Source organism: Puma concolor, chromosome A2 (assembly GCF_028749965.1).
Source record: "Puma concolor isolate L17-30 chromosome A2, mPumCon1.1.hap2, whole genome shotgun sequence".
In the NCBI taxonomy this organism is placed as follows: domain Eukaryota; kingdom Metazoa; phylum Chordata; class Mammalia; order Carnivora; family Felidae; genus Puma; species Puma concolor.
In genome coordinates this window covers 148,846,733-148,870,938 of record NC_141668.1, presented here as the reverse complement: position 1 = coordinate 148,870,938, position 24,206 = coordinate 148,846,733, and the positions used below count along the sequence as shown (strand labels likewise).

The following is a 24,206-nucleotide window of genomic DNA, read 5'->3' as shown; positions in this document are numbered from 1 at the left end:
ACAGAAGCCTAAGCCATGCATTAAACGAACACAGTATTAACTGGACTGATATTGTTAAATCAATTTAAATGCTTCCTGCAGCCTGTATTTGTGCCGAGTTGAATAGAGAAGAGCACCATTTGTTAGTTCAACCCAGAACTTTCTGGTGCCCTGGTTTTAATTTGCAGAATTTTCTTTAGAACCGTTCCTCCAGTGCTTTGTCTGCTACGGATTTACTCTTTAAAGTAATCGATTCCGTATTAAAAGTATGAGGCTGGTATTTTCTTTCAGTGCTCATTTGTTCTGTACTACTAATTACGTCCAGTTGTGTTTCAAATTACACAGGAAGCTCCTCTAATGCAGAAGATCCCTGGGATGCCTGTACTGCTGAAAATACTGTGGGCTCATCTGCTTCATTACATAAACCCTACACATTTTCATTCGAAAGGTTATTTAATCAAAAGCGCGCCCAATAAAACCGTATAAATATTTAATGGAGTTCCAGCAATTCTGCATCAGTTTCTTGCCCTGCATGAGCATGCCAGCCTTGTAATTCTGTGGTTTGGTGTGTGTGTGTGTGTGTGTGTGTGTGTGTGTGTGTAACTTAGGATTCTCTAAAATGTACCCACTTACTTCATTTACTTTTTATCTGTTTTTTGAAAGGGATAGAGTTTCTCTTTTTTTGTTGTTTTTTGTTTTTTCTTCTGTGTCAGTTCCCCCCCCCCAAGGTTTGTGCCTCTCCTTTTCCCTCCATAATCTTCTCTATATCTTTGCCTTTCATCTCTTTGTTCTGATTATTTATTCTTTCAACAAATACTATTGAGTGCTAAGAGTGAAGTGTTAAGTACTAAGGCTGCCTTTGCAACTACAGAAGACAGGCTGTGGACCTTGAGGTTTTGTGTGTGTGAGTGTTGGGTATGGAGACATCCAGGAAGCAGGTGCTCAGGGCAGAGTCGGGGCAGTGTGATCTTTGAGGGTGCAGTGAGGGGCTCTAGGAGGGCACAGAGCTGGGCAGGCTGGGGACTCAGTGATGATGTCTTAGAAAAAGTGATGACTAAGGGAACAATAAGGTAGGGGGCTTCTGCAGGAGATGGGATAGGCGGGGAGAATGCACAGGTGAGGAGGAAGTTGCTCTTTGCAGGAGGTAGTCACTCCTCTCCAACCCCCAGGAAGTACTGGCCTGAAGGGCTGGGCCTGGTGGGAACACCTGAAAGGAGCTTATTTTCTGGACGCATTGGAAGGGGGGTGGGGAATGTGGGAGGTGGGGTTGGTGGCTGGGGTGAGGGCTGGGGGGGGGGTTGATGATAAAAAGAACGGGGCTGGATTGAGAGAGGCAGGCCAGACCAACCCACACAAAGAACTGGAACTCTACCTGGAGGCAGCGGAGGACGTGGAGGGTCAGCTGCAGAGTGATGTATAGGGACATCCCCCTAAAGTTTCCCCCTTCTTGATTAGGTCTCCCCTCATCCTCTTTTTTAGGCAGTTAATGGTCTTCTTCTGTTAGGCCTGGAAGCTCCATGGCTTTCATCCTCCAGCCCAGCTTCCGGCACGAAGTAGGGTTGAGTTCTCAATATCATCCAGAGCCCAGAGTCAGCTGGTTTTCACTCCTGGGCTCTAGGCTTCGATTTTTGTGAGCCAACATGTGGCACGATCCTACACCAGTGCCAAAACTTGTGTGAGCCTTGGTGGGCGAGCCCGGCCCACTTAACTCTTTATTTTTAGATCCTTCTCCAGCACATTCCGGCCATTCATTTAATGAAACCTAAACCTCGCCTTTCCTATTTCAGATCATTAAACTTCCCATTGAGGATTTTGCTGTGTCTTTAAAATGACAGAGGTGACGAATGCCTGCAGGGATTGTGCAGAAGGAAGGAAAAGGCAGGTGGTGACGTGTCCTCACTGTCAGAGCCCAGAGTTGTGTGGTTGGCCTGGGAGGAAGGGAGGAACAGTTCCCGAGAGGAGAGAAGAGTGGGTGGTAGTCTAATCCCTGAAGAAGACCACGGGTTTACATCAAGCCTGGTTTTGTTTTTTGGATGGACCATGGCAGCATCATAGATATGCACTTTTTTATCACGAAAAGGAGAAACAGTATCTTCCAAAGCAATATCTTTGGATGTAATGAGCATATTTTTTTATGGATACAAGTAGGAAAAAGTGGCTCATGAGAACTCTGCAGTGATGTTCACGTGCAAGTTTAGTCAGTGTTTTATGTTTTATGGTACCTAGCAGGTTAGTTACTATTCAGTGAGCAAACAAAGGAACAAAGGGCCCGGTGGCAGATGCCTTCCTGGGAGGGGATTTGGCAGTAAGCCGGCTGCACTGTCTTGACTCCATGTCTGCCACAGACCCCTGTCACTGGGAGGGTTCAGAGTGTGGCATGGAGTGGGACAGTGTGCAGCCGTGCACCGTGGTGGTTTCCATCTTGGGTATTTAGACAGTCACGTGGGCCTATGGCCACAGCACTTCTGTCCAACGAACGCAGCGCCTCACTCTCCAGGGGAGGTCGGGGCCTGTGACCCCTGTCCTCAACACCCCCTTCCTACTCAGCAAATGTCAGCTCCAATTGGAGGCCACCTCTGTTGGTCTTTCTCTCTAGTAGCACACATGACACTCACGTATATATTTTCTTGGTTCCTTGTGCTTGTGCATCCAGATGCCGTCTCCCTCTTTCTTATATGCTGAGTTCTGTGTTGACTCTTCACCCAGTTACCTCTTTTCATCCTCACAGTGAGTTCACGGGGGGAAATCCAGTTACAATTCCCATTTCCCCAACACAAATACTGAGACTCAGAGAGCTGAGAAGCCTTGGCCAAGGTCACCCGGCTGGTGTGTGGCAGAGCCAGGATTTGAACTCGGGGCTGTCTGCCTCTGTTGCTTTGGCTCTACTGCTCTACCCGTGTGTGAATCAGAAGAGGAGAGCCAACAAGGAAGGAGAAGGGGAGAAAGAAACAGATGTGACCATGTGGCGGTCCTAGCTCTTTAAGGGGTGAAAATTCTTTGTCTACCTTCTTAGTACGTAGTTGGTGGACTGGCTTGACCATCTCCGGGGCTGCCTCAGCTCTCTCCCACCATGCTAAGAGACTCTTCCCATTTCCCCGAGATTTACAGGAAGGACTACCCACTTTGGGGGGAGAGAGAGAGATGGCTGAGCGCCTCTCTAGGGTTCATTCCTAGCAGTGAGAGGGTGCAAAAGCAAATGGCAGGGGCGCCTGGGTGGCGCAGTCGGTTAAGCGTCCGACTTCAGCCAGGTCATGATCTCGCGGTCCGCGAGTTCGAGCCCCGCGTCGGGCTCTGGGCTGATGGCTCAGAGCCTGGAGCCTGTTTCCGATTCTGTGTCTCCCGCTCTCTCTGCCCCTCCCCCGTTCATGCTCTGTCTCTCTCTGTCCCAAAAATAAATAAACGTTGAAAAAAAAAAATTTAAAAAAAAAAAATAAAAAGCAAATGGCAGAAGAGAATTCTACCTGGCCAGTGACGACAGTGCACACTGCATCCGTCTCTTTTTTAGACTAATGATGTCTGATTGTTTAAGTAGGGACGAAGGAGAGCTGTTTATCAGGCCGTTGGATCTTAGGGCTGGAGTTGACCAGATCTTCAGTTGTGAATTGATCTGGCCATCCCACATCATCGTTTCACCAAGTAGAAATCCAGAGAACATCCATTAAACTGTAGGAACTGGAAGGTTTCCAAACGGCGAGCTGCTGGGAGCGTGGAAACAGTTTCACATACAGGGTGCCCTTGGCGTTCCCCTAGGGAGGAGCAGTGGGTAGTGCGGCGAGCATGGTGAGCACGCACGGCCCATGGGCCTCCTCGGCACAGCTGCCTGGTGTGCACCGTTCCCTCACACGGACGGCTGAGCCCAGCTCCCTTTGGTGATACACACCAGATTGCTCAGCATAGCTTTATCCTGATGCAGTCAAGGGAAATTAGTCAACTGCAAGCTTGGATGATGCCACTAACAAGCTGGCGGGGGTTCAGAAGAGCAGATTCCTCCACTGTGGCCACGGCTCACACAGCGATGGCGAGCATGGTTTTGATTACTGCACATGTTCCTCCCTGATGAGGGCAAGAACATCTTGGTCTTCTTTACTTTCCAGCCCCCTCTGCAGCCCCCCACATGTACGGACCTTTACACTAGCCAAGCTGTTTCAGGTCTGTTGCCTCACTGGATCCTCACAGGAACCCCTGGAGGGTAAACAGAAGATGAATTAGCACCTTCTTATGCATACGAATCTGTGACCCAAGGTTCAGTGACTTTCCCAAGGCCACACAGGGAGTATATGGCAGGGCAGGATGTGGACCCAAGTGTCCTGACTCCCGCCTCAGAGTACACAACCCCAGGAATCAATATTGATGGTATATATTAGGTAGAATGTAGATGAAGTTTAAAATTTACGTGGAAAATGGAACTGGGAAGTTTGGGACTGCAAGGTATAGGACACCTGAATAAAGGCTGCTTTAGCATATAGGCATCTCATAATCTCACGGAAGAGATGTGGAGCAGGGCGGCTGCAGGTTTGGTATGATGCTTCAACAGTGTCCTCAAGGACCCACATTGGCTCCATCTTCCTGACCTTTGCTCTCCATTCTTAATCTTGTCACCCCCGTTGTTGCACAATGACTGCTACAACCCCACAATGGCATCCCAAGTGGGAAGGAAGGAGAGAAGGAAGGCATTGGGTAGAGGAGAGTTTTCCCATAATGGCAAGAAAAAAAACTCATTAAACTTTCCAGAAAATGAACCCTTACATTTAGTTGGCTGGGAATGAATCAAGGGACCATCTCTAGCTTCAAGACAAGCTAGGAAAGCATGCTTTTAGCAGAGGAGGATGGGATAGATGTGATTGGCTAAGTCTGGTTTTGCTTCAGGCTTTAGGAATGGGTATCTTGTCACTCTCAACCAACTCAGTCAGCAAGGGAGACAGAGGACAGGGAAATAGCTGCTTTTTTTCAACAACTGCCCACCTCAGTCCAATATGGACTGAGAACGTTGGAGAGACTCTTCTTCAGGTTGGACTGTGAATTGCTTCCTGGATCCTCAGATGATGTTCCATTTGTGGACTGAAAGTCATGGTCCCATTTGTCAAGGGCTAATTTCAGAATTGTGTAAATGTGTTTTTGTTTGTTTTTTTTTTTTTTTAGTCCATGCCTCCTCAGAGGAGATCTAAGCTCTATGACCATTGAGCGACAATTTTTCAAGTGCTTTTCTGTGACTAAGAACCAAGGTTAAAGAGGAAGCAAAAGTCAGACTGATAGAAAGCATAGAATCTTGGGGGCCAGAGAAGAGAAATTGGGGACTTTGAGGTCCTCAGGTCAGTAGCTATAAGGTCAAACTACCTGGGTTTGAATTAGGACTGCACCCCTTGTATACTCCCCAGGGACTTTGGGCAAGTTGGCCATCCTTGGTTTGCCCCGGTTTCCCCATCTGTGAAGGGGGAGTAATTGGAAGGGCTTACCGCATGAGGTTGAGGTGTCCCGTGAATGAAGTCCAGTCTGTGCCCAGGTGGAGTCAGGGCTCAGTAACAGTGAGTTGCATATGTCAGTATTATCACTGCTCCTACTTGCTTGTTAGCAAGCACCTCGGCACTGAAACAGGATAATCTCTGTCACTGTTGTAGCAGCTGTAGTTCTGGCCCTCTTCAGTCTGTCCCTGTAGTGTGTCCAAAAGCGGTGGGCTCAAGCTCATCTCTTTATTTCCCCCACTTCCCTGTGCATAGCCCTCCATGGTCCTCACTCCACACACTTAAAGTCCAAACCCCTTAGCCAGACTTTGCTTGAGAGCTGGGCCTGTGAGAGGTGGTTCTGGTTCCCTTCCTCTGGAGCTCTGGGCTGGGTTTTTGGTAACTGCAGTGGAAACATGATGACACTCATTTGAACACGTTGTACTTGGGCACCTACTGTGAGCCCACCCCTGTCGTTGTCACTAGGGGACATACTGAGGAACCGGATATGGACCCTTACAGTGTGGCCCCACCTGTGGTGAGGGATCCAGGCACCAGGCTGTTAGGATTTGGGAGTTTACAGGAGAGGAGCCTCACCTACACCACAGGCTGCTTCTCAGAGGAGGCAGGAATGAGCTGATCCAGAGGATGAATAGGAATCAGCTGGGAGATGCCAGAGCAAGGCTCCAGGCAGAGGGCCCTGTGTGGGAGGACAAGATGGGATATATCAGAGGACAGGAAGGGAGTTAGGGCTGCCAGTGCCAAGTCTCTAGAGAGGGATAATGAATGAGTGAAGTTGGGAAGGTCAACAGGGCCAAGTGTCCAGAGCCCTACCGTACCCTGGGAAGGCTGATTTGCAGAGCAGTGGAAAGTGTGAATGGGATTGGCAGGATGCAGCATGATCCAATTTGTGTTTTAGAAGGACCCAGCCTCGCCATAGTGCAGAGAATCATGCTTGATGAGAGAAGTGAAGATAAGAGCACTCAAATTTCCACTCCCTAGTTGTGAGTTTGGACAAAAACAAATGGTCATATTCTGGGTATTCTGGGATAAAAAATAATGGGAAGGTCGGCATTGGCCTGTGTGGAAGGTGGTGTCACTGCTCATGAGCAGTGCTCTGACCCATACCCGCAGAGCCTCCCAGAGTGACCGGGGAATATCAAGGTCCTCTCCTTTCCTCGATTCTGTTGTCACTCACGTGTGACCCACACACGGGTCCTTTGGCTCCGTAAAACCAAAGACAGGAGCTGGAACTATATCTGCCCAAGTCTGGGATGCTCTTTAGATCCCACCTGGATCATGCACTGTCAGTCATGGCCACGGAGCCACTCCTGAAGGACTGTCAGTTAACTGTATACACCCTAAACGCTGCCATATATCAGCACATGCTCTAGAACTTCCTTCCTCAAACAAGGAAAGAATATTGGGCACTTAAGCACAATTTTATATAGGGGCACCGATTGAGAAAGTCACCTATGTGAACGAATCGAACCCCTAGTTATGTTGCTTTTTTGTTTGTTGGCATGTATCCTTAAGTTATTTGGTACCACTAAAATGGTTAATTGTGTTCTCTTGGCTATTTCATCTCTTTGCAGTATAATGAGGAGCTTCACTATGTGGAACCTTGCCTGAACGGGACATTGGTGCAAGCTGACAGGACAAACAAGGAGGTAGGGTCTGTGGCCGGGCAGGTGCATCAGGGGTCATGGCATGGCCTACTCTCCCTCATGGTAGTGGCTGATGCTAATTCTATTCTACTTTTTAGGAACTCATCAAATGTATTGCCTTTAATCATGGCAGTAAAATAATTACATTGAGTTCAGAAGCTCAGTAGTTCTGAAATAATTGCATTGATTTACTTTTTCTTGCTTTATGTACGTCCTGTGTCATGCTTGATACCTATGTTGAAACCATTGAAAGAAAATAGCTTTTGCTGAGATTTCAAAGAAAATTGAACCCACTTGTTAAATCTGTTGTTGCTCTCCCTACAGCTGATTAAATAATCATTGGGGTATCTATGGGGGTAACTTGTCTCCCAGGTTAGAAGGTAAGCTTTATGAGGACAGGGATGATGTCTGCTCACTGCTGTGTGTTCAGTGCTCTGAGCGTTGGAACAAATGAAGGATGTGTTAAAGGAGGACCTTGGGAAATGGGGTAAAAGTTTCTCTTCCTATTGGAGCATTCTGGGAAAATGCCCAGAATAGGTTTCTATAAAATAAATCCTTTTTCCCCTTATCCATCTTTAAACTTATGAGTACAGACCACTATAGGTACCACTATAGCACCCCCTACAGGGCCGGGTGACAAGTTAGGTCAAATTAGCTGTGTAGCAACAATATCACACCTCCTAGGACACACAGCTGCCATTACTCGTGTTGTTTCGTTGTATTTGCCATGACAGGCTGCTCCTCTCCTGGAGAGCAGATTCCCATGACGTGGCTCAGGGCACTGCCAGGGTAGGTTTCTGTGAGGCACTGTGCCTGTTCTGGGGAGACCCCTCGTGGCTCAAGTGGGCAGGGAGTGGCATTGGTGGCATCTTAGGTGCAGGTGGCATTTCTGAGGTGTGAACAACAGAGGATTAGGAGAAATTCATGTCAGCTAGAACACAGAGTGAGAAGGAAAAATTATACCAGAGCTAATGTCCAAGCTTCAATTTGAGGGGCAAGAAACACTGTAATAGGCTTTATGTTAGGAGGGTAGAAGAAGTGCATTGTAGCTCAAAGAGCAGGTGTATCTAGGGAATGTTTGTTCATGGTCACTTTGTAGGGAATGAATGATTTAAACCTATAGCCAAACTTTCCTAGGGACCTTCCCCTTGTTTGACCATTGCCTGGGTCTGGATTCTGCCCCATTCCCAATATTATAGCTTTGGAATATCCTCCAGAGCCTCAGATAGGTGTCCAGTGATGGTGCCTGCAACATTAAATAGAAAAGATGCTTGGGGTGCGTGGGTGGCTCCGTCGGTTGTGTGTCCCACTTCTGACTTCAGCTCAGGTCATAATCCCAGAGTTGTGGGATCAAGCCTGCATCGGGCTCCGTGCTGAGTGTGGAGCCTGCTTAAGACTCTTTCTCTCTCACTCTGCCCCCCACCCTGTCTAAAGTAAATAAATAAAAATTTAGAAAAGATGCTTAAAATGGTCATGGCCTCCCTTCAGATTGCTTCCCAAATAAACAAGGAGCAGTGTGATATTTGGATGTATGGAGTCTTATGAAAGGCAAAAAAGATTGTTAGATAAAGCAGGCTAAGCATTTATTTAAAACTGTCTTTGGAAATGTGTGAATATTGAAGACTGGATCAGTTTTGAATATAAAAATGTATCTAGACATCTAATTCTGACAATGAGGAACAGCCATATTCCAATCAGATTCTTCCCCTTACAACTAAAAAACCCTGGAGGTAACCCAGTAAACAAGAATAGGAAGACTCTGGAAGGTGAAAAAGGAAGATGAGCTTCCTGGACTTAAATGCATAAGCTGAGTTCCCTGGGTTTTCTTGTTGATTCCCACCATCTGTCTGAATGGAGCACACCAGGACCCTCCCTCTCATACCTACAATAGGCAGAGACCAAAAATAATAATTAAAAAAAAAGAATTCAAGAAAAGCCTGTTCCTTCTAGCCTAACAGCCAGGAAGGGGGTAGCCTCAAACAGAAAACCTTCTTGACAATACCTTTACTACTGCACACAAACACCAGTGGGATGACCGTAGTGGGCAGCCCTCCACCCCTTCAGGGCTCAACGAGGAATCGACCTTCCACCTCACCCGCATCCACTGGGCCCTTGTGCTATACCTCAACACAGAGACTGGCTGCTAGGAAAAAGATTATATAGGATCCAGAGTCTTGTAACATAAGACCTAACGTGCCCAGAAAGCAGTCGAAAACCCCTAGTCATTCCCCAAACCAGGCAAATCACAACATGAATGAGAAAAGACCATCAACAGAAGCCAATGTTGACATGAATCAGATGTTGAAATTATAAAATTGCTTCAACAAGCAATTAGGAATTCTCTTGAAACAAGCGAAAAAAAAAACTCAGCAAAGAAATAGAAGTTATTAAACAGAACCAAATGGAAATTATAGAACTGAAAAATACAGTCACCAAAATAGAAAGCTCACTGGACCGGCTCAGTAGTAGAGTGGAGATGACAGAAGACAAAATCAGTAAACTTCAGGACAAATCGATAGAAATTACCCAATTTGACCAGCCGAGAGAAAATAAACTGGAAGAAAATGAACAGAGTCTCAGGGACATGTGGAGTGATAACAGAAGAGCTAACATTCATAGCACAAAAGTCCTAGCAGAGGAGAGGCAGAGTAAGACTAGATATGTTGGCTGCAAACTTCCTAAAATTAGTGAAAGGCATAAACAGACATATTCAAGAGGCTGAGTAGACTCCAAATAGGATAAACCCAAGTCACTCCATGGAAGGGCACATCATAAATATAATTAGAAAAGGGGAAAAGAAATAACTTGATGGCCACAGAGAGAAGGGCCACATTGCTTAGATTACCTATTTGTATGACAGCAGACTTCTCATATGAAATCATGGAGGCCAGAAGGAAGTGGCATAGCATCTTTTAAGTATTCAGGGAAAACAACCATCAGTCCAGGACTCTGTATTCAGTGAAAATGTGTTTAATGAATGAAGAGAATAAAGACATATGCAGATGAAAGAAAACTATGAACATTTTTTACCAGCAAACCTACCCAGAAAAAAAAATGGCTAGAGAAGTTACCTAAATAGAAGGGAAATAACAGAAAGAGGCTTGAATCTTCAAAAAGGACAGATATTGGAATGGGTAAAAATAGGAATAAGTGTAATAGAGTATCCTAATTATCAAGAGATTATTAGGTCATACTTGATAATTGAAGCAGAAATTATAGCATCATCTGATGTAGAGGCCACTGTTGCTGAGGAAACACTTAAGCCGATTATATTTTTAAAGTATGGAGGGTAAAAGGACCTAATTAGAAATAAGATTTCTACATCTTTCTGAAAGTGGTAAGTGCTGATATCAGTCGACAGTGATACATTACATATTCATATTACAACACCCAGAGCAATTAAGAAAACAATGAAAAGAGGTATACAGGTATCCTCCACTTTTGAAAGTTCACTTTACACTGTTTTGCTTTTATAAAAGACCTACATTAACACCTGTTTTTGCTAACTGAAAGATATCTGAAGAGGATTTTCACTTTTATAAAGAAAGACAAAAAGCAAACATAGCATCCAGCATTTGTTTTGCTGTGAGTTATTATAGAGGCAGGGTGCACCCTGAGCAGTGAGAGCAGTCCTGCCAAGCTCTTTCCCCAGGAATCACACTTCGCAACTTTGCATGAAGCCTCCAGAGCTTTGAACCTTGTCTGTGAGCATCTGTGCTTTATCTCCGTTTATTTTGTGTGTCCCTTAGCAAGATGTGTCCTAAGGTGTCCGAAAAGCCTAGGAGATTATTTTTGGGTCTGGGAACACTCAAAAAAGTTTCCATATAAATTATTGGTAATTGCTTCTTTTCTTTACACCATTTTAGCTTATGACAAGTTTCACACGAATGTTCTACTTGCGGATAGAGGGGGGAATGTACTTAAAAAGTAACTCATAGGAATGTAAAAAATAAGACACAACAGGAAAAAGGATAAATTGACAGACTTAAGCCCTGCCGTATCACTAATGATCTTAAATGTAAATGGTCTGAGCACATGGATTAAAAGACAGAGGTTGGCAAGTGGATTTAAAAATAAGTCTAATCATATGCCAACTACTAGAGTTTCACTTGAAATGCAATGACATAGATATGTTGAAAGTAAAAGGATGGAAAAGATATACCATGCAAATATTAATGAAAAAAAAGCAGGAGTGGTTCTGTCAATATCAGATAAAGCCACCTTCAAAGCAAAGAAAATTACTATTACTAGAGACAAAGAAGGACAATACATAATAATAAAAGAATCAATCCACCAGGAAGACATGACAATGCTAGATGTGTTTGGACCAGAGTTTCACATACGGAGTTTCAAAATACATGAAGCAAAAACTAATAGAACTGAGAGTAGAAATAGATAAACCTACAATTATAGCTGGGGACTTGTACACTTCACAGTCAGTAACTAATAGACTACTGAAAAGAAAGTCGGCAAGGATATAGAAGAACTGACCGACCGATAAGATCTAAATAACATCTATAGAACACTCTACCCAACAGCAGCAGAATACACATTCTTTTCAGGCACTCATGGAACATTCACCAAGATAAAACATACTCAGGGTCGAAATACAAACCTTAATAACTTTAGCAGAGTTGAAATCATATAGAACATGCTTTCTGTTGATAATGGAATCAAACTAGAAATCAATAACAGAAAGACGACAGAAAAATCTCCAAACACTTAGAAATTAAGTATACCACTAAGTAATCCATGGGCCGAATGGAAGTCTTGAAGGAAATTTTAAAAATATAAAACCAAATGAAAATGAAAAGACAATATATCAAAAGATGTGGCATAAAGCAATCAAGTGATGAGATGGAAAGTTACAGCACTATATCCTTATATTAAAAAGAGGAAAGCCTCAAATTAATAATCTAACTTCACACCACAAGAAATTAGAAAAAGGAGACCAAACTAAACCCAGAGCAAACAGAAGGAAGGAAATAATAAAGAGCAAAAATCAGTTAAATTGAAATGGGAAAACCACAGAGAAAAATCAATGACACCAAAATCCGGTTCTTCAAAAAAAATTTTTTTAAACTAATAAATCTCTAGAAAGACTGACATAAATAAAAGGAGAGACATCACAAATCACCAACATTAGGCATGAAATGGGGAATATCACTACAGAACTGCAGTGATTAAAAATTATTAATAAGGGAATATTACAAACAACTTTACACTCATGAATTTGACAACTTAGGAGAAATGAACCAAATCCTTAAAACTGCAAGCTACTAAGATCCAACCAAGATGTAATAGATAACCTGAATAATCCTATAAACAATTAAAGAAATTTAATTCATAATTTAAAACTTCCAAAGAGAAATCTCAAGTCCCAGATGGTTTCACTGGACAATGCTAAATACTTTAAAGAATTACTATGAATTTTACAGAATCTCTTCCAGAAAATAGAAGAGGAGGGAAATCCCTCCAACTGATTTTATGAGTCTCGTGGTTCCCTGATAATCCAGACAAAAATGGTGCAGAAAAAGAAACCTATAGTTACCTTCCAGGGGAGACTCCATGATGAGAAAAAGAAACCTACCAACCATAACCCTCATGAACTTACAGCAAGAGTCCTCAGCAACATTTTAGCACATCAAATCTAACTATGTATATATCTATATCTATAGAATAATATACCACCACCAAGTAGGATTTATTCCAGATATGCAAGGCTGGCTTGACATCAGTGTCAATCAATGTAATTCACCATATAAACAGGCCAGAGATGGAAAATCATATGATCATAGCAATTAACTCAGAGAAAGCATTTGATAAAATCCAACACACATTCATGATTAAAAAACAAAACAAAACAAAAACCTCTCATCAAAATAGGAACAGAGGTAACTTCCTCAAATTGGTATCGACCATCTACAAAAACCTACAGCTCATATCAAACTTAACAGTAAAGGTTTGAAAGCCTTTTCTTTTACAATTGGGAACATGTAAGCATGTCCACACTTACCACTCTTACTCAACATAGGGTTGTAGGTTCTAGCCAGTACAATAAAACTAGGAAAACAACTAAACAGCATACAGTTCTGAAAAGAAAAAATTAAACTCTCCCTATTTTCAGATGACATGATTATATATGTAGAAAATTCCCTAGACTTTTCCAAAAAGGCAAAACCTGAACTAATAAATGAGTTAGACAAAGTTACATATACAAGATCAACACCCCAAAACCAAACCTATTTCTATATACTAACAATAAACATATGGGAACTGAAATTTAAAAACCAATACCATTTACAATTGTTCCAAAGAAATAAAGTTAAAAAAAAAACATGTGCAGGTTCTGTGTGATAAAAATTACAAAATGATCCTGAAAGAAATCAATGGCCTAATTAAATAATGGAAAGACTTACCATGTTCATAGATAGAAAGACTCAATATAGTAAAGATGTTAGTTCTTTTCTAATTGATCTGTAAGTTGAATGCAATTGCTATCAATTCCAGCAAGGTTTTTGTAGACATAGACAAGCGTATTTTAAATTTTACATATGCACAGGACCTAGAATAGTAAAACCATCATGGAAAGAATAAAAGTAGGAAGAATCAATTTACTCTACACTGAAGCCTATTATATAGTTACAGTAATCATGACAGTGTTGTGTTGATGAAGGAGTAAGCATATAAATCAGTGGAATAGAAGAAAGAACACAGAAATACACCCACACAAATATGCCCAACTGATTTTTGACAATGGTGCAAAAACAATCCAATGGAGAAAGACTACCCTTAATAAGTGGTGCTGGAGCAGTTGAACATCCATAAACAAAAAATGTACAAATAAAAAAAAAAACAGTTAAAAACACTTCACCTTGATCCAAACCTCCCCACTTAAACAAAATTTAACTTTAATGGATCAAAGACTTCACTGTAAAGTGGACAACTTTGACACTTTAAAAAAACATAGGAGAACATCTTCAGAATCTATTGATAGCAAAAGCACAATCCATAAAAGGAAAATTTGATACAATAGATCTCTCTCATTAAAATTAGAAAAAAACCTTTTGCTGTGTGAAAGACCCTGATGAAAGGGTGAATGTGGCCTGCAAATATCCTCTCCAGTTATATTTGCAAGCCACATATCTGATAAAGAATGAGTATATAGAGAATACATAACCCAAAGTCAACAGTAAGAACAAACAATCTGATTAGAAAATGGTCAAAAGACATGAAGAGGCATTTTACTGAAGAGGGTAGATAGATGGCAAGTAAGTACATGCAAAGATATTCAACATGATTAGCTGGGGAAATGCAGATTAAAACCCCAACGAGATATCACTACACTCTTATCAGAATGGCTAGAATAAAAAATTTTTTTTTAATTAAAAAAAATAAAGCCCCAAAATGCTAGTCAGGATGTGGAGAAACAGGGCTGTTAGAAATGTAAAATAGTATAGCCATTCTCAGGGCACCTGGGTGGCTCAGTTGGGTGAACATCCAACTCTTGATTACGGCTCAGGTTATTATCTGATGGTTTCTGAGTTCAAGCCCTGTGTCAGGCTCTGCACTGATAGCAGGGAGCCTGCTTGGGATTCTCTGTCTCCCTCTCTCTCTGTCTCTGTCTCTCTCTCAAAATAAATAAATAAACATTTAAAAAGTAAAATGGTATAGCCATTCTGGAAAACATTTGGCAGATTCTCATAAAAACTGTACATGCAGTTATTTTGTGTCCCAGCAATCACACCCTTGGGCATTTATTTCAGACAAATGAAAACTTACATTCACGCAAAAATCTGTGTGCAGATATTCATAGCAGCCTTTATTCATAATAGCTTCAAACTTGAAACAACCCAGATATCCTTCAGGAGGTGAATGGTTAAACAAACTAATATATCCATGCCACAGAACAGTATTTAGCAATTAAAAAAGAAAAAAAAAAAAAGAACCAGTAATGCACGCAGTAGCTTGGATGAGTCTTTGAATCTTTGGGAATTATCTTGAGTTATAAAAAAAAAAAAGCCAATCCCCAAATAATATATCTTGCATGATTCCATTCATATGCCATTCTTGAAATAACAAAAGTATAGAAATGGAGAGTAGATTAGTGGTGGCCTGGGGTTAGGGGTGGAAGCAGGGGCGAGGTGAGGGATTATAAAAGGGCAGCTGGAGAGATCTTTGTTGTTGCATAAGAGTTCTATAGCCAGACTGCATCAGTGTCGATATCCTGGTCGTGATATTGTTCTGTAGTTTTGCAGCATGTAATTGGAGAACACTGGGTGAAGGGTGTATGGTGTCTCTCTGTGTTATTTCTGACAACATTTGGATCTATAGTTACATTAAAATGAAAGTTTAATTAAAAATCTACAGTATATGAGGAGATATTAAAAGGGGCTTTATCAAATCAGTGTGAATCCAATGTGTTAGGTTGCTTTATTTATCTTTTAAAAAGTACTAGTCGTTGGGGCGCCTGGGTGGCGCAGTCGGTTAAGCGTCCGACTTCAGCCAGGTCACGATCTCGCAGTCCGTGAGTTCGAGCCCCGCGTCAGGCTCTGGGCTGATGGCTCAGAGCCTGGAGCCTGTTTCCGATTCTGTGTCTCCCTCTCTCTCTGCCCCTCCCCCGTTCATGCTCTGTCTCTCTCTGTCCCAAAAATAAATAAACGTTGAAAAAAAAAATTAAAAAAAAAAGTACTAGTCGTAATTCAGTTTCTCATAGCAAGAGGTTATAATGTTTTTACCTTACAGGCTTTTTTATTTGGAGAAAATCTCAGAAGACAAATCGTTTATTCCATTGAAATATTGGGATATTTCAAAATAAAGGTGTGTTCCTTTGGTGAATTTGAACCAATTTCCATTTTTACCATCAAATCGATGTTAGGCCGTTGTGCGTTCAGGACTCAGTGTCATGTGACAAAGACTGACAAATTCATGTAAAGCAAAATGAGAATTTATGTCAGTTCACCTAACCGCAGAATCCTGGGGTGGAAAGAGTATATACCCATTGCACCTTAAACGTGATGTCAGGAGTCACCCCCCTCTCCCCGGCTTCCTCCCCTGTGTCTTCTGTGGACTCTGATGGATTCTGTTAGGCCAGATGCCCATCCTGGATGCATAATGCCATCTGCAGTGTGTGGGGCAGCCCAGTCAGCAGCATGGTCCAGGCCTGTGTAACTGTGGCTAGAAGGCAGGCCTTTGTTGGACAGACCTGCTTAGTGTTCCAGAACGAAAAGACTGTGGGTGACCAGGCCAGTACCTATGAGGTACATGCTCCGTAGAAGCATACATGCATATATGAATGAATGAATGAATGAATGAATGAATGAATGAATGAATAGATGAGCCACTGGGAGAGGATTCTCACTGAAAATCAGATTTTCTTTTTGTTTCAATAGAAGATCCATGAAACATTAAAAACAAAAGCGTGAAGCTCATTCCCTTTTAAGATAACTAGAACAATCTGAATTAGATTGCGGTTGAAATTACCGGATTCCAGGTCGACAGTGCTCATTTGTTTAGACGAAATCCCCTGAATGGCAGCTTGGAAGACATTCTCTCATGTTGTGTGTGAAATGGGGGTGGGGGATTGTGACCTTCTGTCTAAACCTGTGTGGAATTTGCAGTGCGCACAGTGATGCTAGCCTTCCATCCTCTGAGCTCAGTAATTCTGACTGCAGCGTGCCAGGTCCTTTGCGATGCTTCATCTTTCACTCAAAATGTCCATGTGCCTCCTGATGAGTTCTCATGACAGCAAATAATTGAGATCCTTTCCTACCCGTACCTTTTCATCTCATGGCTGTTTCCCTGGTGGCCACTGTAGTGTGACTTCCAGCTAATGAAAGGGCTTCTCGACGGTGACATCTGGGATTATTATGTCATGTACCTTTAGTTCAGTGATATCAAGCTCTGGTCTTACCATATAATATGCTGGTGACATCCTGAGAAGCCAGAGCTAGATGATTTTAAGTAAAACAGTATTTGATGAAATTCATCTAAATTTTTGAAAGAGGAGAGCATCTTAGTGAGTCTCGAAATAGAAGAGAGGTTAGGGTAAAAATGCCGGCCTTGGTCAAACTAAATTCACAGACTTCCTGTGATTTTGCTTGAAGTAACCTATGGCACATCTTCCCTGAACAAGTGATCTCCAGGTTCTAAGTTTTTGGTTTTGTCTTTTAAAGGTATTGTTTGCTGTGTGGAGAGAATTTTGCTTTGCTGCTTTATGTACCGATTACTGACTTTTTTTTTTCTTTAAGGAGAAAGGAACCATGACAAATTGGATGAGCCTGGAGCTCAAATATAGAATTCAAATGAGTAAACTCTCATCCTAATCTACTTCAGACCTTCTGAACCATTCATCAGACCCAAAAATGAACCTCCTGTGGTCTCTCTGCAGGGGGAGGGAGGAAGGAGAGTGGTATGGTCTTTCTCTGGTTTTACAATGAAGATGTTCTGAAATCCACTGAATTTCATGGCTCTGTTTAAGATTCTCTTGTGAATATTTGTTGCAAAATCAACCCATCGTAGAGTCCCATGTAACTCTCATCTTTGGCAGTTTTGGCCTTTTCCTGTGGGATCAACAGACATTGAACTTCTGTGCATTGACGAAAGTACACATCAGAATCACTGAATTTTGCCCAGTACCATTGTATTCTAGCCTGTGGTCTGTCAAAAGAGGCACCCGAGATTTTAAAACTTGCCCCCATGGCTTTATGGGCCTCCAGTGCACTTGCCAGTGATATGGGAGTGAGAGGTATGTCATGAGCTGTAAGCAGAAAGTAGCCCTCTGCATGTCACTGAGTGGTGGCTGCCCCCACACCAAGAGAGAGCAAGTTTGCAGAGGGAACAAATACCAACCCACTTTCATTCAACGCAGAACTAATAAAAGGTAGTGTGAATTGTGTCATGAGTATGTTAAAAATAACTTACACAGAGAAAGATTGGGAACAACTGAAATGTAAAGAAATTCTTCTAGACCCAATATAACTTAACACAATGCAGCTTTAAACAAGAATAAGGTATGTTTATGCATATTAGCATGAAAGAGTAATGGGGTGTGTGATTAGATTAACTGTAGGTATGAAGTTCTGAGCAGATTTATAGAACATACTCATCTGGCATAACTAAGACTTCATACCCACTCAATAGCAAATGTCCACACTGAGCCCCTTTTGCAATCAGAAATAAAATATTTTTTAATAATTAATTCCCTATCCTTGAAATTAATGCAAATGTTTTACCAAAAAAAGTATTTCTGTAGGTCTATAAATACGAGTCCAATTATCTTCCTATGGTTGTGAGAATGTCCTTTTTGCTAATTTCTTGATAGATCTTTCCGTTTGAAAATGGGCTGATTTCTGCTTATCAAGGTCAAGAGATAATAGCCATATTTTAAATCCGTATCTCCCTATGAGTTTACATGAATTAGAATATTGCTACTAGTTGTCCAAATTCCTTGTGTAGTAGCTCTGTAGAGTTAAACATATGAAAATGGTGGTCTAAGGCCTGTTTCTATAGGAGATGCATCCTAGAAATAATGCTCAGTTATTTATTTCCACCTTTATACTTTGTTATATATTTATATTTATTCGATAAATTTCACTTGTTTGAAAATAGCCAAACTACTGCTACATAGTTTGAGTTAAAATCATTAATTTAGCACAATTTTTTTTTTTTTTTTTTTTTTTTTTTTTTGCTAATCTCCACTGCAGTATAGCGTGCTGATTATGAGTTGCATAAGAGTCTAGATCAGGGGTCAGCAAATGTTTTTGTTAAGGGCCAGATAATAAATACTTTAGGCTTTGTGGGCCATGTGGGCTCTGCTATAATGACTCAACATTGACATTGTGGCATGAAAGTAGCTATAGGCAATACATAAACAGATGGACAAGGCTGTGTTCCAATAAAACTTTATTTACAAAAATTGGCACAGGTTCATATGGTCCATGGGCTGTAGTTTGCTGATCGCTGGTCTAGATTGTAGACAACACTGGAAGAGGTCTGTTATTGAATAAAGAACATACATTACATCAGGTTAAAAATCTTTCAGAAAGGGCCACATGGAAATTGGTGGTTGAGAGCTTGAATAGACTGTGTCATATTCATTTGCTCTTCTCATTTAACTGTTGTGGTAAACGAGGGGTTGAGTCAACCTGAACCTTTGACTGAATTTTTACTTTGAATAGACTGGACAGCTCACTGATTTCTATTGCTTGGTTCCGTGTGAGCTGAGAACTATTTGACTTAAGGGCAAGAAAACATGGATATATGTTGTGAGTAGTGGTGGATATAAGAAAATAATACCACCAATAGTACAGTATTTAACAATTCAGAAATACTTCTCTTTTGATTCTCGTGGTTATTACCTTTGTTATTCCCAACATATACATCTGGAGCCCTGGGCTGAGATGCATATGGTCAGCGGAGCTGGCAGAGGAATGGTAGAGGGGGATGCAGAGAGTGTGTGAATGTCTCTCACAGGTACATGCAATCAGTACATACAGAATCCCATCACCAGTACCAATCTTATGTTCCAGATCCTTCCACTACCCTCACTACCTGAGCAGGTAGGGTTATCTTTCTCACATGGTTCAACGGTACTTCATTCTACTACAGTCTTGCTGTGTGGAGAAAGCCCAATTCAGATTTAGGTTTTAAAAGAATGCCATTGAATACGATGTGTTGGGGGTGTCTGTGTGATAAGCTATCCTTATGCAGCTGTGGTGTCCGCCCTACTAGAAAGGGTTGAACCACATGTCTGCATGAAGTGTAAAGCAAATGATAATCCAGAAGTTTGTTCATCATTTTTCTCTCCCCATGTGGGAGTTCATTGAGTTCTTTATCTTGACCTTCTCTGTGGCTGCACATGGCAGGTCTGCTGCAAGCTGTGTGTGTGCCTGTGCCTGTGCCTGTGCGTGTGCATGTGCGTGTGCGTGTGTGTGTGCTGCTCCCATCTCTTGGTTCTACCACTCAGCTAAGGAGTTGACTGTTGAAGTAAAATGGTGTCCTGTGGTTGCTTGGGGGTGGCCTGGTGGTTGTGCTCCCGCCATTTTCCCCAGTCCCCAGCCAGAAAACACTATGGAGACCACCTTTTATAAACTCCATCCTCTACTCCCCATACTTTCACTGACCATGCCTTGATTTGCCCGGTGACAGCTGTTTGGGCCCCAGTGGCCTTGTCTGTGTTTCATTTCGGCATCCCATTAAACACACAGATGGCCCTCTTCCCGAGGCTTCTTCTCTGGTGCCCTGTGTTGATGTCTCAAGTTGTGTGGGGCTTTGGGGTGGCATAAATAAAAACTATCAAACCCTGAGACCCCAGGGGGTAGTTTCCCAGATACACTCAGATATCTTATCATAAACGTGCGCACCTCATTTACTCAAAGAACACACATCTGTTCACTACTTAGACTACAGTGGGGGACCAAAGCTACTTACCCTATATGGGACCCCTTCAGCCCTCAGAGACCATTGACTCTCACTTGACACACAGTTTTAACCAATTTGAGTGTTAGCCGACATTGAAGGGAAAGCAGTTGGGTGGGCAGGGCAGGGCCAGCAGAACTATCTGGAGACACTGTTCTTTTTCAGCATTCCCCATCCCAGGCATGGTTCCCACTTTTATCCAGATGCCCAAAATGTATACGTACAAGGTCCCTACTGGGTCCCTTCCTCAGTCTCCAAACCCCATACTGACACTTCTTCCTCAAGTCTCTGCTCTCTCCCACACCTCTGCTCCAGATGCCTGTCTCCTGGTCCTGCCCCTCATGATCACTGTCTTCCTCTGCATCCCAGAAGTGGCCTCCATACGGAGTTCCTTGCCTGAGGTCCTCCCTACAGCACACCTGCTTCTGCGCCGGAGGCAGAGGGGCCTGGTGATGCAGCAAAACTGCTCTGTGCCTTCTCTGCTTACCTCCCTTCATGTCCCCCCTGTTGTTTTGGGATAAGGGCAAACTCCCTGCTCATAACCACAGGGGATACATCCCCTCGTATTAAGGGCCAGATAGTAAGTATCTGTGTGGCCCTCCTGTCAACGTCTAAGTGGTAAGAAGCATCCCAACTTGCATGATTGCATTATTAGGCCCCTCCTTATCCAGTCTTCCATTATAAGCCTCCTGTTTAATCCCTGTGTTTTTATCTCTTGCTTTTATGGCATTTTCCCACCCCCTGTTCTCCATTAGCTCTCTCTCTCTCTCTTCTCCTCCCTTCTTCCCTCTTTCTTTCCTGACCCAGCCATGTTGAAGTCCCTTTATTCTCAAGGTCATCGTGCACCTTCTTAAAACCAGGCCTTTATATAACATTCTGTTTCCCCTCCCTGGGACATACTATCTCTCTCCTCCCCTGCACCCCCTGTGCCTGGTGAACTGTTTTTCATCCTTTGATCTCAGATAAAATACCATTCTCTTTAGGATACCTTCCTTCCCACCCACGATAGGGCTCTGCACCCCTGTAGTTTCCTCATGAGGCTGTGTGCTGACCTGGCTTCTCTCTGCCCTCCCCACCGGTTGGGGCCTCCTGGATGATGTCATGCTCTACCTATTTCCAGCCCATCCAGTGTTGGAACAGGCTGCCCCTAAAGCGCACTGAAGGAAGAAAGGAGCAAACCAGATCCGGTCTTTGGGCCAAAACCCTGTCAAGGTCTCCTACACCACTAGAATGAAATCTAGCCTCCTTTCTAGGTGAGTGCAGCCTCGGGGGATACCACCCTGCTGGCCTGTCTGCACTCTCCCCGTGCTCTGGGTGCACAGGGCCTCCTTCCTGCCCCTTTCTTTGCCTCCAGCTTTCTCCTGGAAGAAAGAGACACGCTCCTTCATTTTGTTACATCTTAGACCAGAGGTCACCTTCCCTGACCCCCTCCTCCTTGCCACTCTGCTACCATTCTTGAAGCTCCTGTGACAGAGATTTCTTTCTTTTTTACTTATTTGTCCACTTGCCTGCCTCTTACCCGCCTTTACCGCAACCTGAAGTCTACTCTGCAAACTCTCACGCTCTGCATTTTATTACTGCTGCATCTCTTAGAAGGATCGTGGGCCCAAGAGAGCTGCTCTGTAGGTGAGTGAAGGGATGAAGGGATATTAGTTTCCTCATCCTGCTCTAGCTAAAAATGGAGCCTCAAGTCTTTAGTAAAAGGAGAAGTTAGAAGTGGGCAAAGCGACGGTTGAAAAATGGGAGATGACAGTCTGATGTTTGCGAGCGGGGGTTGGAGGGGGGTAACAAAAGCTGTTTAGGTACAACAGGCAGGAAGACGCAGGCAGCCAATTGGCGTGTCTGGTATTTGGGGGAAAGTTACAGTAATATATGTATATCCATCAGCATTAATGTTCAGCCTGGCAGTTTGAGCCACTGGGGTGAATTTAAACTATCCTCAGTTGTCTGTATTTTATTTTATTTTATTAAAAAAAATTTTTTTTTTACGTTTATTTATTTTTGAGACAGAGAGAGACAGAGCATGAACCAGGGAGGGTCAGAGAGAGAGGGAGACACAGAATCTGAAACAGGCTCCAGGCTCCGAGCTGTCAGCACAGAGCCCGACGCGGGGCTTACTCACGGACCGCGAGATCACGACCTGAGCCGAAGTCGGCCGCTTAACCGACTGAGCCACCCAGGCGCCCCCAGTTGTCTGTATTTTAGAGAGAGGAGGTGACTTTAGAGGTGGAAATGCCTGGTGGTTGAGAACAAGGTGAACGTAGCTGCACGTCTTGGCCACAGACTGGCTGTGGGGCAGTGGGCCACCTTACCTCTGAAGGCTGCCCTTTCCATCCACAGAATCAGTGGTACCCTTCCTTCCTGTACCTCTCACCCCAAAAGGTTGACATACAGAAAGACAGTGTATGAAAGATAAACTGCACTCTCCAGGTTGAGCCACTTTCCAGAGCATTCTCCCAGAGGAACGAGCCTTCTGCATCAGGTTCTCAAGTGCATAAATGACCTCCCAGCCACCCACCCTTTGACATTTTTTTAAACTTTTTTTTTAATGTTTATTTTTTTGAAAGAGAGACAGAGCATCAGCAGAGGAAGGGCAGGGAGAGAGGAGACACAGAATCTGAAGCAAACTCTAGGCTACGAGCTGTCAGCACAGAGCCCAGCGTGGGGCTCAAATTCATGGACCGCAAGGTCATGACCTGAGCCAAAGTCAGACGCTTAACCGAGTGAGCCACCCAGGCTCCCCTTTGCCTTTTTTAGTGGCAACAGCGACTAAGCTAGAAGGTGTCATCCATGATTTCACAAATGTTTAGTTAATGACGATGGGAATTTTGCCTTAGAACGTGCCACAGAAATAGGCCAATGCTTGGATGCACACATGTTTTTGAGTCTTTGAGAACGGTCTTTGGGTCAAATGTGACTAAGCGACCCACAGCATGTAGCCCACTTTACAGGCCATGCCAGAGATGTGTTTGAATAACACTGTTTGTGACTGTAGTCGAGAGGCTGGAGTTTTGGCCAGCATCACATGTCTGAAAAACCCTCACTTTCTGCTGAAATCCATGTGATTCTTATGGCAGGTGCCGTGGATAGAAAGATACACAAGCAAGTGCAGCTGGCAAGAGGTCCCACCGTGCATTTTAAAATCCTGTCCTGTTGAGTGGCTCGCAGGGGTAGGCAGCTTGGCTCCTCTCTTTGTAACTGGCTAGAACATCACAAGTCTGATCAAGATAATGGGGACACAAGTCATGCCTCCCTCAAGCTTGCGTGTTGACTCCTTACTTTCTAAGCCCTCGTCTTATCTCTCCTTTCATTTGGTCATCACTGACTCCGTGGGAGAGGAAATCACACCATGCAGTCTCATCCAGGGACTTGTTCAGAATAAAAAGCTATTAGGAGGGACCGTCTTATACTGCTCTTTTTATAGATCAAAAAATGGGCGAATGTTAGCCATTTCCTGTGAGTGCACCCTGATACTTCAGAGTTTCTCTTAGATCTTGCTCTGGCCAGTCCTTGTTAATTGGAGGTGACCTCAGATGTAACCTATTAGCTCATGTGCTCCCAATTTTGTTGTATTGCAGATTCAACTAATATCGCTATTAATTGCATTAATTAAGTGTGCAGGAGCCTACAAGCAAGTAAAGTAATTAATAATTTAAAAAACCCAACATGGCAGGCAACATGATGGGCTTTCCTGTGAAGGTTA

At 43.1% G+C, this 24,206-nt stretch overlaps 1 protein-coding gene across 6 annotated transcripts in view; it reads left to right on the top strand.

Annotated features, from left to right (window-relative positions):
• Window positions 1-24,206, top strand: part of CACNA2D3 (calcium voltage-gated channel auxiliary subunit alpha2delta 3) — an 863,963-nt gene that overhangs the window by 400,134 nt on the left and 439,623 nt on the right. For all 6 annotated transcript variants that reach the window (XM_086697915.1, XM_086697917.1, XM_086697916.1 and 3 more), the window contains one exon: window positions 7,013-7,087. In XM_086697915.1, coding sequence (XP_086554041.1) covers window positions 7,013-7,087 — 75 coding nt within the window. The remainder of the gene's footprint in view (window positions 1-7,012; window positions 7,088-24,206) is intronic.